Source organism: Phycodurus eques, chromosome 10 (assembly GCF_024500275.1).
Source record: "Phycodurus eques isolate BA_2022a chromosome 10, UOR_Pequ_1.1, whole genome shotgun sequence".
NCBI classification, from domain to species: Eukaryota; Metazoa; Chordata; class Actinopteri; order Syngnathiformes; family Syngnathidae; genus Phycodurus; species Phycodurus eques.
Genome location: NC_084534.1, coordinates 14,769,471 through 14,788,237, shown reverse-complemented (window position 1 = coordinate 14,788,237; position 18,767 = coordinate 14,769,471). Strand labels below are relative to the sequence as shown.

The following is an 18,767-nucleotide window of genomic DNA, read 5'->3' as shown; positions in this document are numbered from 1 at the left end:
TTAAGTCCTTTTATTCCAAAATGTTCATTCAGTATCAACAAATCGGTCATGTTCTACAGCTTAACATTTACTTCAGAATTAAAAATTATTCAGATACAAAAAATTGACAATTATATATTTTTTTGCATTCTCTTCTTGAAAAAAGCACAGATTACTTAAGAGGAAAAGAACATGTTGAGGAAACAAAAGAACTATTTGAAAGTCGAGTACTTTACAGCAAAACAACATCCTCGGTCAGAGTCCCTCATAACATGAACTTGGATTGTGTAATACAAACGAACTTGTTTGAGAATGCCCTACTACAGCAACACGATGCCAGTGATTTAAGTAGACAGCCATCAGAGCTTTGTGTGGGAAAACACTGCAGCTAATCAAGTATTAGGACAAAAAGTCATGCTGGCAGACTGCATATACAAATCATTAGAAATGCTCAACACCCACAAGAGGATGAACATATTAATTGCATTAGCATGAATCATTGTAAAGAATTGACGTGTTCATTGTAGTTCATGATAAAATGGTATAAGGATTATGTGCCACGTGGAAATAAAAATGACGGATGTTCATGCGATCAACAGCTCCCGATGGCTGTAAAAAGAAAAATGATAACTTTCCTTAAAAAGAAAAAAAGTTGGGACTACAAATTGTGCAACCATGCAGTCTTTCCATGCAGACAGAGGACTGTTTGGTTCTAAAGGGAATGTTTTCAAAGCACAAAGCTGCGAAAAAAGTGCAAATGCAGCCAATTTCCCGGAAAATACAAAAGACAAAAATACAACCATTTATCCTTTAAAGTCACTCAGTCAGGCAGTGAATAAATAGTGGTTCTTCTTTTAGTATAACTCACTGAATACAAGCATCAAAGACCATCCGTAGTCTCCCAAAAACAATATAAGCACAAACGGCAGCCACATTGATGAGAATGTACTGTAGACAGTGTATATATGGGGCTTACGGTGGTTTCGCGGTATAGAAATAAACTTTCTTGTTCAAGAAGCAGCTAATAAACACTTCTTGAAAGCGTATAAAATACAATAGTAAGACACGTAGTAAAGAATGATTGGCAAATAATCAGCTTGTGAACCACCTGAGAGCTTTGAAAAAGGGGGTGTGGTGGTTTCTGAATAAATTAAGACACAATGCAGTTACGGCCGTTTTGAGGCTCCTGGGAGTCGGTGTTGTCTTTACTTGCCGAGTCACGAGGCAACTCCAAAGGGACGTCCTGCTCGGGAGTGTCCGCAGACGCGTCTTCGTACGTACTTGCGGTGTCCGAGTCGCTCTTGTCCGGGGACAAGTCTCGTCCGCCTTTGTTGCCGCTATTGTAAGGCCTGCGGTGCACCCCGTCTTCATGGAGCAGATCGTCCAGTGCGAAGGAGGGCGCGGGATTGGTCATCCACTTCACTTTGGTCACAAGGCTCCCTTCATCTCCCTTAGCTGGACACACATCCTCTGACGGAGCAGTCGCTTCACTGGCAAAGGTAGACTGTGTGGCTACCTTGGCAGGATCGTTCATTTGACATCCTCGTCTCTCTGCATCCACTTCACTTTCATTTGTGTGTCCTGATATATGCATGCAGCTATTTCTTTCCTGCGAAGAGAAAGCAAACCTTCAGCACTCATTCCTTTGTAAGATTACTCGCTTGACAACGATGCCGAGCAGCGCTTTCTTATGTCACCTGTCATTCAAAATCAATTGGATTGAGGCTGCATGGAAAGAATGTGCCGATAATGAGTTGTCAGTTGTGGAGTGTTTTGTATTAAACAACTATCGCATGTGTAATGTTTCCTTTCAAATGTCACATGACCTCTTTTAATGTCTCCACTTCCTGCATCAGAGAGCGGACCAAATGCTCCAGTTTCCTCTTGGCCCCCCGCTCTTGCTCCAGCTCCTGAAAGCAGACACATGGAGGTTTTTTTGGTCACAAAGCCAAGTCTTGACCAAACTACGGCATGTTTGTGCCACGTACCGCATTAGCCTGTCCGGCCTCTCTCTGGGTCTCGGCCAGCAGCTCCTCCACACCCTCCAGCGTGTCCTGCAGGACGTCCACCTGGAACAACAGAGCCTCACGCTCCACCTCCAGCCCACGCAGCTCGTGCACCGCCTCGTCGTAGCTGGCTTGCAGCTCCAGCTACACGGTAGACACGGTAACAAAATCAGCGTGGGCTGCATTCACGTGGCAGCGTGTGGGTGCGAGTGTACGCTTAACAAGCTCTCAAGAAAAAGCCTCATCAGAGACATGATGGAAATGACTGTAATGCTAGTGTCCCATTATATTTGTGACAAAAGAAAATCATGTAAATCACCATTTCTGGAAGTCCCATTGAGAGGTCCTGGTCAGATTGCTGAAAGGTAAAACATTTTAAGTAAATTAATTATATCAAACAAACATCACAAAGTGCACCAAAATCAGACAACTCGGCTTCCACAGTTACATTGAAGGTTATCTGAAATGACAACTTGTGTGTGTCTGTTGGTCCAGAAGCAACACCTCTTTCCACTTTTGGCCTTATAATCAGACGGTTCCGACATTTTAGAACACCCAAACAGCAAACAAAAGCAGTCAAAACAGTAAAACTGACACATTCAGTATTCTTACTCTTGAGGAATCAATGTCCATGCTCAAACAGTCGGCATTACAATCTACATTACATCTTTAGTAACTGTTGGTTATTAGACCACATATTTATGATAGCATACTGGTCAAATTAACTTGTAGGCCTTTTAATTAACCAACTTGTATAATAACTTGTAATTTGCTGGTACATCTCGATGAATTAAAATATGGCAGAAAAGTTCAATTATTTCAGTACTCATACTATATATAGATTCATTAAACACATACTTTTCAGAGGGCAAATTCCTGCCTAATCTTTACATTAAAAAAATCATTTTCAGTGTTTCTTGATTCTTTGTTACATAATATTCTAGTTTCTAGGGATGGTGAATTTGAGGTTTTCCTTGCTGTCAGCTGTAATTGTCAAAATTATACACATTAGAAACAATTATGAAACTTTTCACTCTAAATGTGTAGTGTATATCTAGGAGTTTCGGTTTTTGAATTGTACTAACTAAATTAAGCTTACACCAAACTAAATTTTGCTTTTTTTGTCCCACTGCACTACCATTGCTATTGGTACCCCAAAGCATCAACACAATTTGTTTTAAAGTAGTATTAGTATCTTAATTACTCTGTAAGACAATGATTGAAATGAAGTGTTCACAATCTTGAGAGTAGAAAAATACGATTACTCTTGACAAAATATTAAACATAACTGCATAAACACATCCAATAAAAGCGTATTCTCAGAAAATGATGCCTTCTGTATTTTTTAATTGACACTGTCAGACAGTGCAGCTCTTGCATGAGGTCTCATTAGACAAAGTGATTCCCAACCACTGTGCCGTGAAAGCTGTGTGTCGAGGGACATTATCCAATTTCACTTAATTGGTTCAAAAATTCTTAGTTACTAAAAATATTGTTTTTGTTCATCTTTCTAAGCTAATGAAATGCTACTCAACTAATGGTAGAAGGTACAATTAATCTGTGGGACCTAATCCAACCTCAGAGGCACTGGTGAAAACAAGGCTCCCTACATGGTTGAATGAAACAGGTGCAAGTTGTAAACCAACCGTTGCTGCAACTTCTTCATAAACATCACATTTAGGCAAGATCCAAGCACGTGGAGGCGACTTAAGATTTTCTTCATTCATGGCGAACCATCAAACTTTGCTGCCAAACTCACATTAAGCGTCACCTATCCGTCAAGTATACCCAGTTCAATTTTACTGGCGGTGATTGCGAATCACTGCTCGAGGAAATTTACCCTATCACGGGGCCGTAGCACATTAGTGGGCTGTAGGAAATGATCCATTTCCACTTCATTGGTCTGCAAATGATTATCCGAGTGATTTGTGAGTAAAGTGACACGAGACCATCATTGTTATTTCAGAATATAAACTTTTATGACATTCTTTTCGTGGACTGCTGTGAGATTTTTCTAATGTAGAATATGTGCCTCGGATCAATTAAGGTTAAGCAACACCGCATTAGGGTGAATAGGTGTACCCAATTATGTGGCCAACCAGGTTATATACTTTGCATGTCGCAAGTTTCAGTACTGGTGTCACAAAAGACATTTCAAATCCAAATTACAAGTATTCGCTTTCAACATAATTCCCTTGGAGCTGAATGCACTTTCCCAGCCTTCTCTGTCACAACTTCAGCACATCGGAAGGATTCTTCAGTCCACATCTTCAAAACGGGTCCCCATAAGCTTAGGAAAGAGGAAGAAAATGTCACAAAGCCAGGTCAGGAGAGTACAGAGGTTGCTCCAGCACAGTGATAGTCTTCTCAGACAGGAAGTGTCACGTGCTCAGAGCATTGTGAGCAGGCGCTTTCACATGGTGAAGCGGCCACGAAGTGTCCTGCTCCAGCTCTTGTCTCTTCTCGAGTACTGAACGAAGCGAATGGCGCAGGATCTCTTAGTGAGTGTGCTGGTTTATCGTCTGGCCCAAACTGAAGGACGAAGCTCGTAATTTGGGTTTGAATAAATATTTTGTGTCACCAGTCGTGGAACTTTTTTGACACAACTCATACAGTTCTGTACTTAAAAACTCCAGATGAGTGACGCTCATCTTTATTATATTGTGCGTTTGTTTGAGTGCCAGAGATATTCATGTTGCTCTCCCTGTACTGCACCTCCTTTACCAGGCTGTCAGGTCTCCTCTTCAATGTCCCTGGTCGGCTGTCGCTTCGTGTCAGACGCCTGGGTGAGCTCTCAGACTGGCGCGCGCGCGCGCGCACACACACACACACACACACACACACACACACACACACACGCACACGCACACACGCCACTTAGCACAGAAGCATTAGGTCAACACAACAGAGCACAGCTAGCTGGTATGAGGAAGTAGGTTAAAACCGATATGTTAGCGCTCATGGAAGACATCATTTAGAGCTCAAACAATGGTCGAATTTCTCGCCGACTACATTACGCGTAGTTGACTATGTAAAGAAAGCAAACGACAAATTCGAGTTCTATTCCAAACCTTAACCGCTGCCGTGTCTTTCTCTCCGCTCACCTCCCGTATGATGCTACGGAGCGATTCATCCTCGCTACGCGAGAACGTCCGCTTCTTTGGAGACCCACTGTTGTCCAGAGTGACTGAAAGCATTATTATAATATATATATATATATATATATATATTTTGCTGCCGTTTTATACAAGTGCTGTTTATGTCAGACAGCCACCTCCGAGCTGAAGCGGTGCGTGTTTCTCCTACGCAACAGCAGCAGACAGTGATACTTACTTAACTGCTAAGGAAGGAACAGTACAACTGTGACGACGCCCGGCCCAGTTAAGTACGGAGAGCCACCAGGGACAAGTGTCCCTAACTGACGCCCACAAAGCTCGAAGCTCTTCAAAACTAGTATACAAAGACATCTGCTAATTGAAGGGAAGTACGGGACTTTGTCGAGTATTCATTATGACTGCACTGAACAATCACACTGCATTGAAACATTCAAGGTGCTGTACACAGTATATTCACTTTCAGAGGTCACCTGGAGGGGCACTGGGGCCTTATGAACAGAACAGTTTTCACACCGTGATTTTCAGAAAGGCCTTCAGTGTTTCCCAATTTTCATTGATCCAAGGAACACATTTTAGTTTCGAATATTTCCTGTAACACCAAACAAAATTGTACAAAAAAAGTAAATACAGCATGCTGAAATAATGGTACGGTCTACCTTTCGTGCAAAGAGTGCAGGTTTGATTCCCGGCAAGTGGCCCAATTCCAACCACCATCAGTTCCAAGCACAGAAAAAGTGGGAGTGTTGCGTTGGCGTAAAAACTGCCAACAAATCATCCCTTTTCTTGAAAATACATTTCAAAATACGTGAAATTGGGCAATTTCCTGTGGTACACCTGATTATCTCTCATGGCATACTAATGAATCTGCCAGGGTTTTGGGGTATTGGAAAAAAACATGCATGTTAGGTTCATGTTGGCTATTGACCAGGACAGGGTTTACCCTGTCTTGCGCAAAAAAAGTTTGAGAAACAAACATCTGTATAGTGCTGAAATCAGCATGTTGAAACATGTCACCTGCAAGACTAATACACTCCAGATCTTGATCCTTATAGCTAAAAAGTGTGCGAAGTTTCATCCAGATCCAAAGAAATACAATATAATAGGAGCTGACATTAGCACAACAAACTGCAACCTTATCTGATTACTTCTGGTGAGATACAGTAAAATATTTATTTTGCATGGTAAATTTCAAATGACTAATGCTCAATGGGATCACATTAGGATGATTAGTTTAATAATTATACATATATGAATTCACAGGAGATATCTCTAAAGTAGCCCATCATAAAGTCAGGAAGTTGCACACAATTCAATGCTAATGAAAATATAGCTTCCTTAGAGACTATTCAAATAAAAGTAAACGACAGCTGAATGTCGATTCATGCACCTGTATTTTTCAATAACTATTTTGGTATTTGCAATCATCCATAAGTTAGTATAGTGACAACTGTTTTTTACTTACTTGTTTTTCAGCAAACCGCTTGCAGTCTAGCACCTCAGTGAAGCATATTCGTCTGCCTGATGCCTACAGTAAGTGCACACCTACACACAGTGACTTCACTGCTGGCTTCGCTGTTATCATACACATTTCAATGAATGTAAATAAGAATGTTGGCTTGAATTGCAAAAGAAATATGCAAAGTGTATTTGATTACAGATAGTGCAGTTTTGCACGATTCACTCCATTGTTTCTCTTTATGAAGTTCTTTAGTCAAATATATACGACAGAATATCAGTATTCTGCGAGTACCTTCATAGTCGTGAATAAAAACAGTTGACTACTCTATGTCAAATCATATTACGTTATATACAGTATTGTGTAAAAGGAAGGAAAGATGCAACATGGGTTGATGATTCATTTTTCCCCCCCCAGCAGATGTCACTAGTGGGTCATTGTTTCCACATGCACTGAAAGCAAAACCGGTAAGCCTGTACTGTATATTGGAAGCTTCTTGCTCATATACTGTAGCAACTTTTATTATGGTCAAGTACAGGGTGTATTTAAAAAAAAAAAAATCCTGACATTTCATGCACATGTCGGCCTCCGGTGTATAAGGGTCCAAAGTTCCGAATGGGAAAACAATTAAGTAAAATAAATGACCCCTTGAGGTAATTGAATGTTAGTATTTAAAGTCTAAAGATGCTTCTATATATAGTCATGGACCAATTGAAATATCAACCATGAGTTGTTTTTTTTTAATGGAAGCCAAACATGTTGTTAACTGAGTCAGCATCATTTTTGACACTTTGTTTGCAGAAGCTTATGCAACTGCTACAAGTCTGCATCTGATCGTTTGTTTAGGCTGCAGGGAGATCAAATTCTAGGAGGTATGTGTAGAAAGTATTGCATCATCGATTTGGTTATAATAGCCCGCTGGAACTCATGATAAAACAATCACAGTCTTTGTTTTTATTTTAATTTTTTTTAACCAATAATAAATGTCATACACTGTAGGGGGGGGGGGGGGATGATTATATATAATAACTCGTTCTAATAAGAGACCTTGCACCCTCCCTTCACTCTGTCCCTCTTGACTTGGTGACAGACCTAAAAGCCTTTTGTTGCCATCTTAGCCAATGGAGACGGATGACGACAGCAGGCAGCTGAGATATATAAAGAGCCCTGATTTTGACCGCACTTGCACATTTTCCAGTGACACTTCTGCACACTCACACACCTCATGCGTGGACTGAAACTAGTACAGAGGACGCCAAAAACAACCATCATATACCACACGTGATTGGGCTATGCATTCGTCAAATAGAGATTTGGTCAACTTGCAATAAAGACACACTGGAACGCACTTTTCTTCCCCACTGCAAAAGGCAACTTCTTGGTGTTGGATTAGATGCCACTCTGGTAGGATAAGGACAGGAGCGACGCACAGCCAAGAGAGAGGGGATTTAACTGGGTAACGTGAGTTAAACAACAAAAGGAAACAAGCAAAAAAAAAAAAAAAAAAAGTTGCATTTCCTGCACGCGTCGTCATGTCGAGGTATAACTTCTTACTGTGCTTGATGGTGCTCATCTCCCTGGGACAGTCGGGGAGCGATGAGCCCAATCTGCTGCTGCCTCCCGCCAGCGAGACGCCCACGGAAGCCGGCCTGTCGCTCCTGGACGAGGACGCCGGTTCCCACGAGTGCTCCGCCTGTGTTTGGAGGGAACAAAGCAAAGTGCTGAGGCTGGAGACCATTAAATCGCAGATCTTGAGCAAGCTGCGTCTGAAGCAGGCGCCGAACATCAGCCGGGAGGTGGTCAACCAACTGCTGCCCAAGGCGCCCCCGCTCCAGCAGCTCCTGGACCATCACGACTTCCAGGGAGACGCGTCCTCCCAGGATGAGTTCATGGAGGAGGATGAGTACCACGCCACCACGGAGTCCGTCATCACCATGGCTTCCGAGCGTGAGTATTCATGGACTTCACGACCTCCGACACGCGCACCGTGCGTAATTGCGCAACCGAGCGGATTATTATTATTATTTTTTTGCAGTTGAGCTTCTGTGCCTCATTCGTGTTCATGACACCGACTGACAGACACTTTTGTTGTTGAATTCAAATAGACCTCGGCTAATTGGCTCAATCAGCTGTTGGTGGCAGCTGTCAAAAAAATAAAAATAAATAATAATAATAATAATAATAATAATAATAATAATAAAGCGATTACACGTGAAGCTGATAAATCAATATTAGCCAGCCTGATGAGCCTTGACAACATGGCCTGATGGACTTTTTGTTTCCACGGTGCAAACAATCACTCTGCTAATAATGATGATGATCATGATGGTGCACCGTGCGCGCGCGCGCGCGTGCGTGCGTGCGTGCGGAGCTGGCAGCTGCTCTCTTGAGTCCACCTCCTGCTGCTGTCAGCGTGTGGAAAGCTTCCCTCTTGTTTCACCTCGTTTATGTGTGCGAACTCATGACAAAAGCAGCCCGAATGTCAAGTGCATTGTTAATGATAACGCGGCTTTAAAATGTGGGGAATTATGACGGCACGGCGAGGGGACGAACAATTTGCCGGCGCTCTTCTCGTTTGCCATAAATCCGCTGATAAACCGCAGGGAACCCCCAAGGAGACATTTGATAAAATTACTGTTGAACCCTGGCAGCTGTGCTCTATCGCTCTTTTATAGGAGCCTCTACCGGTCTCCCTGCTGTTCATCGCAGTGAGCAAAAAGTGTGTCCAAAAAGCTGCCATTGTTCCCCTCATGCAACGGCCCCCCTCGGCCGCACTTGCCTTTTTAAATGCGAAGTTTATGGGCACAGCTCGTTTTTTTGGGGTTTTCTTTCCAACGCGGATACACAAAGACGGAGAAGCACTCGGGGTCGAGGGGAGTGTGTGACCTTTTCCTGCAGGATCGTGGGGTTCAACAACATTTACACACGTAATATATTCTGCACAAGGCGGATAAAACACGCCCCAAATAATCCTCTGTACAAGCCTCTGAACAAAGATGGGCCAGAGTGCCTCATGTGCTCGAAATGTCTATCAATGCGTTTCCTCTCATGCTTACATTTTACTTGTAAAAGCGTCTTAAATCTATCTATCTATCTATCTATCTATCTATCTATCTATCTATCTATCTATCTATCTATCTATCTATCTATCTATCTATCTATCTATCTATCTATCTATCTATCTATCTATCTATCCATCCATCCATCCATCCATCCTATCCATCCATCCATCCATCCATCCATCCATCCATCTATCTATCCATCTATCTATCTATCTATCTATCTATCTATCTATCTATCTATCTATCTATCTATCTATCTATCTATCTATCTATCTCTTTACAGGGTTCCTTCACAAGGATGCAAAGTATGGAAAAGTATGGAATTTGTTTTAATAAACTTCCAAGTCTGGAAAAGTATGGAAAATGTATTAATGGAACAGGGAAAATATACATGTTTCCAAGACTGTTACAACAGCTCTATTTTCTAAAAATGCAAATTATGAACATAATAAAAAAAAATATAGATTGATCCGTGTTTTTTGGAAGCGCAGCTACAATGCTTGTGTGAAAGCACACAATATTATACCATGGTCTTGGTGACTGCTCGATTCTGATTGGCTCGGAACATTCCTTAGGAACGTCTCTAGTTCCTGTCTAAAAATCATGACATTGTTCCAAATTAATGCTAAATTCATCCTTAACCCTCGGATTATATGAACAAACATAGAAACTTGACACAGTCAGACTTTCAGATAAATAAAGGTGAAGTACTCTGAGTACAGAAATTAGTGACTTTAAAACAATAATGAGTGATTTAATCATTTACTTTATTTGGTGATTCCAACACCTTTGATGACTGCAACGCTCCTGAGGAATTGAGGGGAAAATAAAGAGACAGAAGCGGCACAAAGAGTTAACGAAATGAACTCGTGGACGAGAAGGATGAAATCAACGCAAAGACGAGAATAAAATAGGTGATGAAAAACACCTGGCAAATATCTCCGTTGATGTTTTGAATGATGCCCTGCGACAATCTTATGCTGCCGTCCAGTCAATGAAGACCAACAGAAAGTACGGAGTTGCCAGCCTTGGAGCTTATAACCAGAATGATACACATCGATTTACTCAAATATTACAAATTATTCGAATTTTTTTTAACCGAGAAGTCTGGCAATTAGGGTTTGGAAAACGTATGGCATTTTGTCATCTCAAATGTGTAGGAACCCTGTCTTTATCTCTCTGTCATCTCACTCCCTTTCGATTTCGCGCTCTCTCTCTTTCGCTCTGTATATCGTTCTATCGCTCTGTCTTTTTCTTTCTCACATCTCTCATCTCATACAGTATCTCTCTCTATCTGGCTGTATCTCTTGCTCTCTCTTTATCTCTCTCATCTCTCTCCCTTTCGATCTCGCTCCATCTCTCCAACACACGACGTCTCTCGTTATCTCACTAGCTCATATACCGGTCTCTCTATTTCTCTGTATCCCTTCTCTATCGCTACATCTCAATCTCTCTATCTCTCTTTATCTGTCTATCCTTTATCGGGCACTCCTTGAAATACTTGAAAATTCTAAATTATTTACAGTTTTTTCTCAGTTGCTAAGACACATTTCTTGAAACCCTCCATCATTTTCTTTGACCTATAAACACAAAACGCAATTTTCAATTGAAACCGTGCTCCACAAGTGGGGCTCTTATCTAATCAGCAACGTGCATTTGTCCTCAGTCTCATCGCTTTTTCTGCTGTTCTGTCAGTACAATACTTGTCAGTTGATGGCTCATCAGATGCACCTTTGAGCTATTTCAGAAAACTGGTTTATCAATGGTTGAGCTAATGCTTCACACATTTCCCTTTGTTAGAGAAAATCAAGATTCACCTGAGGTCGAACATGTCTGATGCAAAGTCTAATGGAACTGGATAAAAAATACAGTATGCGTGACATATTATGACAATTTGTTCAAATATTTTGTATGTAAAGACTTATGTGATGAAGTAATAACTAAATGTTGCCCTGTGTGGAGTTTTCATGTTCTCCCCACGTCTCTGTGCTAAACCAAGAGCTGCTAAACTTAATTGGTACTATTCTATTTTACAACTGTCAATGCAAAAACAAATAATAGCTTTGCTTAATCGACATTAACTTTAATCCTTTATGGGGCACTCATTTCAGTACTTACAAATTCTAAATTTAGTCCATCAGTACACTACTTTTGACCACCACATGATAATGGTGGACTAGCAGTCAGCACATCTGGCTCACAGTTCTGAGGTCGGTGGTTCGAATCCGGGCTCCGGCATTGATGTGTGGAGTTTGTTTGTTTTGCCTGTGCCTGCGTGGGTTTTCTTCGGGTACTCTGGTTTCCTCCCACATTGCAGAAACATGCGTGGTGGGTTAATTGAGGACTGGTTGTCTGTTTTATGTGCCCTGTTATTAGCCGACAACCAGTTCCGGGAGTACCCTGACTTTTGCCCGAGGTCAGCTGAGATAGGCGCCAGCACACCTGCGACACTAGTGAGGATAAGCAATTAAGAGAATGGATAGACGACACAAGCTATTGATAATGCAGGAAAAAGATAATTGTATATCATCATTTGCATGGATGTACCAAAGAATTGGCAAGAAATGAGAAAGTGCTTTTTTATGTCCACAAGTGACACAAGAATGTGAAGCTTGCACAAGTGGTTTTGAAAGTTTAAATTCTGCTCTGAAAAATGTACCCAAGCGAGTTAGAAAATCAAGTGTGGTGGTTCACTGGCCTGACTTCCATGCAGAGAGCATAGGTTCTGTGCAACCGCAGTGAGGGTGAAAATGGCTGCGTCTCTTTCGTGCCCTGTATTATTACTGAGGTCGCAAGTTTATTGACTGGCAACTTCCACCCGATAGGCTTTAGCTCCCCATCAGATGTCAAACGTTGTATTATCATAATTACATTTCTCCACTGATTGGGAGAACATGGTTCCTATTGCCTTATTGTGAAGTGTGTGGGGTCTAGTTTGACCTTAATATAAATTACAACATGTGGTTGCATAGAATGAGTTGTGCCTTGTGTCATACTTTTCTAATTTAATCAAGCACAATTAAAAACAATAGACAGTGACCACATTTCTTTGTATAACACAATAAATAAGAACAGGACAAACTCTAAATTCAACTCCATGAAAGACAACCAAAATGTAACGTAATGAAGGACTGCAGCCCTTCAAAATATGTCAAGGCAGTAGATTTTGTTGTTCTTCGTTAACATTTTTCCTCTGATTTCATGACATATATGTGCTACCTTCTCAAGACATCAATGATCTTCATGCACAATGCAAGCTGATCAAGTGTTCTTTTGGGGGCGCTTGTATGCGTGTGTGTGTGTGTGTGTGTGAGACGTAGCTGCTGTATCTGTCATGTTTCAGCACTTGCTTCATGTCAGCTCCAGTTTTCATCATCTCCTGCTTCTCTGCTCACACCACCTGCCCCCACCCTACCTCCTTTCTCATCCCTCGAGCCTCTATGGTACCCATGGAAGAGTTGAAGGAGTGCATCTTTCTCCCGCCTATGGCACCTCAGCGGGGTCCCATGGGATTAGAAGTGCCTTCCTTTTCTGTCTTTCTGTGATAGAAGAAGAACTTCAAACACTATACTGTTCCATGCGCACGTCGAACCCAATCACCCTTTCACGGTTATGTTCACAGCCTTTGATGGCTGTGTGGGTTCACACAGTACATACGGAAGGGGACCTGTGCCAGAGTTGCTTCTTAGTATTCACTCAAGGTACGTGTGGGTGCCGCAGCGGGGGTTTACAGGGTCCATGCTTCGGAGTGGCTAATTATTATGAAATTTCATGTAAAAGTATGGCTATTTATATCATGGTGCGGCAATTAATGTACTAAAACATCCACCTCCATACAGTATGCTCTGGAGGTGACGTTGCCTTACATTTCATCCCTAACCACTGATGTTTAGGGTAGTTCAAAGGGGTCGTGGTCTTTATTAGTAATAATTATGCTTTTAGGTTGATTATGTAATAAAGTATGTTGACATGAAGTTGATTTTACTCAAGGAGTAGTGGGGATTTGACCCCCAAGTCTCTTGTTTGACATTTAGGCCCGTCATCAGGGTAGCAATAATCGACACGCTTAAAAAAAATGTTGTACTACTTGTGGGTTGTGGGTCACTACCCTTACATGTTCACAAAATGGTACAGACATGTTACCTTTGCAACTTTGGACCAATTATGTACCTTTACTAACCATAAACAGCACTTATTTCAGGGGTTCAATTGTGAACCCTGTATGGTATTTCACAAAAAGCTGTACCTTGGAGAACATAAATAAACACCAACGGTGCCCTTTTTTCTGACAGTGTAGGGTGGTACCCTAAAATACATTACTTTGGCACCCTACTAGACTTATACATCTTTGGAACACACCTGCATGTCATTGATCCCGAAAATAGTATGACATTGTACAACGTTTAGGGACAGAATTGGGCTAGGAAACCTTTTTTTTTTTTTTTTTTTTTTTGACAATGTAGAGCCACATAAGCAGTTTTAGAAGAGATGCATCACATTTGTGGAATAAGATTTCAGTTTCTGTCACTATTCTGTCCATTTCTATAATTTTATGTTTTTCGACAGTCATTTTAAAGAATTTCTAATACATTAGAATTTGGCAAAGAGCTGCTGATTTTGTGATTGTGCAGAGCAATCCGAAAATAATGAAATTGGACTGTGTGCAGAGAAAAGACATTTATATTGAACATCACATTCATTAGATTTTCACACTTTACCATTGTCAAATAATTGTATACCCACGTCCAGCGTGTCAAATTATAGACAGTATGTGAATTTATGTAACTGAGGTACATTCAGTCCCACCACAGGTGTGAGTATCTACATAGAATACACTTTCATAAAAATACATTAACATACAATGTTGGACCGGTGTCAACACACATGGATTCTAGAGCACACACGTGCGCACACACACACAGTCGCACACACACTCAAGAGAAAAGTTCTCCTATTGACAAAAAGGGTCACAGAGTTCACAGCTATGTGATATATTGAAGAGGAGACTATTAACCTCATCAGGTCTCTTTCTCTGGCTGCAAAGACGAACCGGTAGTAACTTGAACACTTATCCCCCACCACACACACATCCACCAACCACTCCCACAAAAAAAACAAGTCTTTTATAGTGTTGACCCTATAAAAGGGTCATTTCCTGAAGGTGCAGGAACCATAAAAATTAAGAGGGAGAGCGCTAAAAGGACAGAGCAGCAGAAGCCGGACTCTCTGTCTTCAACTCACTGGTAACTATTTGCGGCAAGTCGATGACTATGTGAGGATTTTATAGATTTATTTATTCCACATAGGTCTCAGTTTGACGATGACACTTGTTCGCCTTGTGTTGTGGCCGCCATCAATAGAGGGGCTCCAAGGGGAAGATTGCTGTTGAATTGCTTGGCCACCGGGCATGACCGGTTTGTTTAAAAAGAAGTAAAAAGTCAAGAAAGGTCTGCAGGACTGTTGAAATTGCACAACATAGTGTCAACTTTATGGCTAATAAAATTTAAAAGGGGCCAAAGTCTATTAATACTGGGACAAAATTTCCCCAGGACCTCTGGAATCTCACTCCTTCCACCCTCCTTTCTCTATTCCCACGCTCCTCTGCACCAGTCCCTATAGGCGGCTTTCTCCTGCTATATTGCTTTGGAATTTAATGCATACATTAACAAAAATATGACTAATAATTTAGATGCGTTCATAATTATATTTTGGTGGTACCGTATCACTGAGGAGCAAAGCAGGAATGTTCTGCTCGCTTGTGCTGCTCAGCTCTTCTATAGAACATTTTGGGAGTGTGCGATGGAGTTAGGTGCATCTTGACCCATGCTGTGCGTACGAAAGGGGGTGGAGGAATGAAGGCTGTGAGTCCGCGGGGAGCAACAAGCAGCCCAGTTCTATCCTAAAGGGACAGAAAACATGGAAGGGTTTTATAGGTACACTTAAAAAGACTCCAAACAGATGTTTCGTTTCACTAATAAAGGAAATAATTACTTCGGAGCAGTAATTAAGCCCTGTGTAGGGACATGGCTGAAGAGGGGGGTGGCAGGAGGAGTGAGAAGATAAAATGGAGATCATTGAGGGATTATTGTTGATGGATGCGTTCAGCCTCTGTGTGGTCGTATAGGCAAGGCATCAGTTTATGGTGGAATCCATTAAAACAAAGAGGCGTTTAAGCGGGGGAAATGCAGTGTGGGCATAATGCTGGATCGTCCAAGGGGACGGAGCAAATGTGTTGGAAGGAAGCACAATTAACAGCAGATTACCTCACTTTTTTCGCATGAAAATTTAATTAGCTCCATTTCAGCAGGAAAGGAGCGCAGCTTTTTGGTGTACCGCATCATGGTGTAAGCTCCGTTATGAACATTATGGAGATATATGGCCCAATTATTCTTTCGGGAGTTTGACTTATATAATGTAAAGTACACTTTAATAAAGCTCTTAAAGGGAATGGTTTTGTGTTGTATCGATATCCTCAACCAGTATAGGAGAAAAATATTATCAGGCATACAAACAAAATAATGAACACACCTGCCGCTGAGGAAAGCTTTACAATGGTTCACATTAAACCCAAGAAGTTAGTCCACATGTCCGCCAGCTGTTTTTGTTTGGTTTTGTTATTATTATTTATTACTATGGGATCAAGTCGAAAGATATTGCACATTGATGTAAATGTGTTGTGTTCCACTATAAAATCATGGCCCACTCTACTTAATGAGGCAGCTTACTAATTAACACCTTACCACTGAAAAGTTCACTTATGTGGCCCAAATCATACCATCCATCCATCCATTTTCCGTACCACTTATCCTCACTAGGGTCGTGGGCGTGCTGGAGCCGATCCCAGCTATCTTCGGGCGAGAGTATAGCCGAAACTGGTCGCCAGCCAATCGCAGAGCACATACTGTATAAACAAACAACCGTTCACACTCACATTCACACTTCAGGCAATTTAGAATGTTTTTTTTTTTTTAGAATTTTCAATTAACCTACCATGCATGTTTTGGGGATGTGGGAAGAAACGGGAGTACTCGGAGAAAATGCACACAGGCACGGAGAGAACATGCAAACTCCACACAGGCGAGGCCGGATTTCAACCCCGGGTCCTCAGAACTGTGAGGCAGATGTGCTAACCAGTCGTCCACCGTGCCCAAATCATACTGCAGTGCCTTGAAAAAGTATTCATACCCCTTAAACATTTTGCCACCTTACAACCACAAATTGTTTTATTTTTTTTTGTAGATTTTATGTGATCGATCAACACAAAGTAGCACATAATTGTAAAGTGGAATGGAAATGATACATAGTTTTCAAAATGTTAAGCAAATAAACACATTTGTACATTTGTAGTCAGCCATTCAGAGTCAATACTTTATAGAACCACATTTCGCTGCAATTATAGCCACGAGTATTTTGGGGTACGTCTCTGCCAGCTTTGCACATCGTAACACTGAAACTTTTACTCATTGTTTTTATTACCCATTATTACTTATCTCATTGCTCAAGATCAGCCAGATTTGATAGAGAGCATCTGTCAACAGCAATTTTCAAGTCTTTCCACAGATGCTAAATGGGATTTGGGTCTATATAGAGTTTGACTGGGCCATTCTAACACAAATGTTTTTGTATTTTTTAAACCATTCCATTGTCGTTCTGGCTTTATGTTTAGGGTCATTGTTTTGCTGGAACTTCAATCTCCTTTCCTGTCTCATCTTTCGCAGTCCCCAACAGGTTTTCTTCCAGGATTGTCCTTTATTTAGCTCTATCCATCTTTCCATCCAGCTTCCCTTTGCCTGCTAAAGAAAAGCTTCCCCACAGCATGATTTTGCAACCACCTTGTTTCACAGTGGGGATGGTGTGTTCAGGGTCACGAGCAGTGTTATTTTTTCACCACGCACAGCTCTTTGGATTTAGGCCAACGCACCTTCTCCATATGTTTGCGGTCCTGTCCCCTGCATCACTGCAAAGACTTCTCATAAGTTTCTTTCAACAATGGTTTTCTTCTTGTCACTCTTCCATAAAGGCCAGATTTATGGAGTGCACAACTTGTTGTTGTCCTGTGGACAGCTTCTCCCACCTGAGCTGTGGATTTCTGCAGCTCACCCAGAGTAACCATGGGCCTCTTGGCTGCTTCTCTGACCAGTGCTCTCCTCGCTCACTCTGTCAGCTTAGGTGACAGGCATGTCTTGGTAGATTTCCAGTTGTGCCATGCTTTTTTTCATTTTTGGATGATGAATTGAATGGTGCTCCTTGAGATGTCTTTTTTTTTTTTTACAACCTAACCCTGCTTTTCACTTGTCCACAGCTTTATTCGTGACCCATCTGGTGTCTTCCTTCAGCTTCATGATGCTATTGTTCAATCACTAGTGTTCTCCAAACAAACCACTGAAACCTTCACAGAACAGGTGTATTTATACTGAGAGTAAATTAGAAACACATGGGCCTAATTTACTAATTAAGTGATTACTGGCAATTCATTGCAATTGATTGTATTTAGGGGTATCAGTACAGTTCGGGCTATCAGTACAGTGGGCTAAATACAAATGCACACCACACATACTGTAAATAGCTGCTCTCACATCTGCACAATGGATCGACTGCTCGCACCGACATCCAAACATCAAAAAGACACTAAACAAGATGAGACTATATCACTATTTGCTACAAACTTTGAAAAACAAGACAGGCTTGAAAATGTCTGTCAAAACTGAAAAAAAACCAAGGTGGATTTTGAAAACCTTCATTGCCAGACGGAATGGACTGATAAGTATTTATTTTGCCTGCGAACGCATCTATGAAACCAGTACCCTGGTGAAAAGGATATAAGACACCTTTTACGGCACCAGACATTTCAGATTTCTATTCACTTACAATTTTGAAATAGATTTTATGATTTGCCCCCCACCACACACAATTCTGTGCTAGTTTATGTTGGTCTATCACATTAAATCTCAATAACATACATTAAGGTTTGTGATTGTAAGATCACAAATTGTGAATAAATTCAAGGGGAATTAATACTTTTCTCAAGACATTGTAAATGTGCAGATACAGGGGGTTTTCTCTAGTGTAACCTTCGGAGCTCCTTTCTGACAATGGCAGTGTCAAAAGTGTCAGTATTTCAAAATAAAGATCCACTTGTCATTCTTTC

General features: G+C 41.3%; 2 protein-coding genes across 6 annotated transcripts in view; one reads left to right on the top strand and one right to left on the bottom strand.

Moving 5' to 3' along the window:
- Position 1: 1 nt before the first annotated feature.
- Positions 2–5,347, bottom strand: si:ch1073-456m8.1 (leucine-rich repeat flightless-interacting protein 1). Of its 5 annotated transcripts, none has more exons than XM_061688912.1 (6): positions 5,057–5,347; positions 4,701–4,784; positions 2,305–2,343; positions 1,968–2,129; positions 1,806–1,889; positions 2–1,588 (listed from the first exon to the last, which is right to left on the bottom strand). In XM_061688912.1, the coding sequence occupies exons 1-6, from the start codon at positions 5,180–5,182 to the stop codon at positions 1,130–1,132; spliced, it is 954 nt and encodes a 317-aa protein (XP_061544896.1). In that variant the 5' UTR covers positions 5,183–5,347; the 3' UTR covers positions 2–1,129. The 5 variants fall into 5 exon arrangements, with proteins under 5 accessions (XP_061544896.1, XP_061544897.1, XP_061544898.1 ...); XM_061688913.1 differs by having other exon boundaries at positions 4,710–4,784; XM_061688914.1 differs by having other exon boundaries at positions 5,090–5,347.
- A 2,742-nt stretch (positions 5,348–8,089) lies between these two features.
- Positions 8,090–18,767, top strand: part of LOC133409199 (growth/differentiation factor 11-like) — a 33,766-nt gene continuing 23,088 nt past the window's right edge. The window contains exon 1 of the mRNA XM_061688905.1: positions 8,090–8,504. Coding sequence (XP_061544889.1) covers positions 8,090–8,504 — 415 coding nt within the window. The remainder of the gene's footprint in view (positions 8,505–18,767) is intronic.

What these genes read in the sequence shown, in the direction of transcription:
- si:ch1073-456m8.1 (XM_061688912.1), bottom strand. Translation starts at nt 5,182, where the DNA reads ATGCTTTCAGTCACTCTGGACAACAGTGGGTCTCCAAAGAAGCGGACG. An exon ending in CTGACAGCCTGGTAAAGGAG is followed by an intron (nt 2,344 to 4,700) that starts GTGCAGTACAGG and finishes TTTACCTTTCAG; the next exon opens with CAATCTGACCAGGACCTCTC. An exon ending in AGGCCGGACAGGCTAATGCG is followed by an intron (nt 1,890 to 1,967) that starts GTACGTGGCACA and finishes GTCTGCTTTCAG; the next exon opens with GAGCTGGAGCAAGAGCGGGG.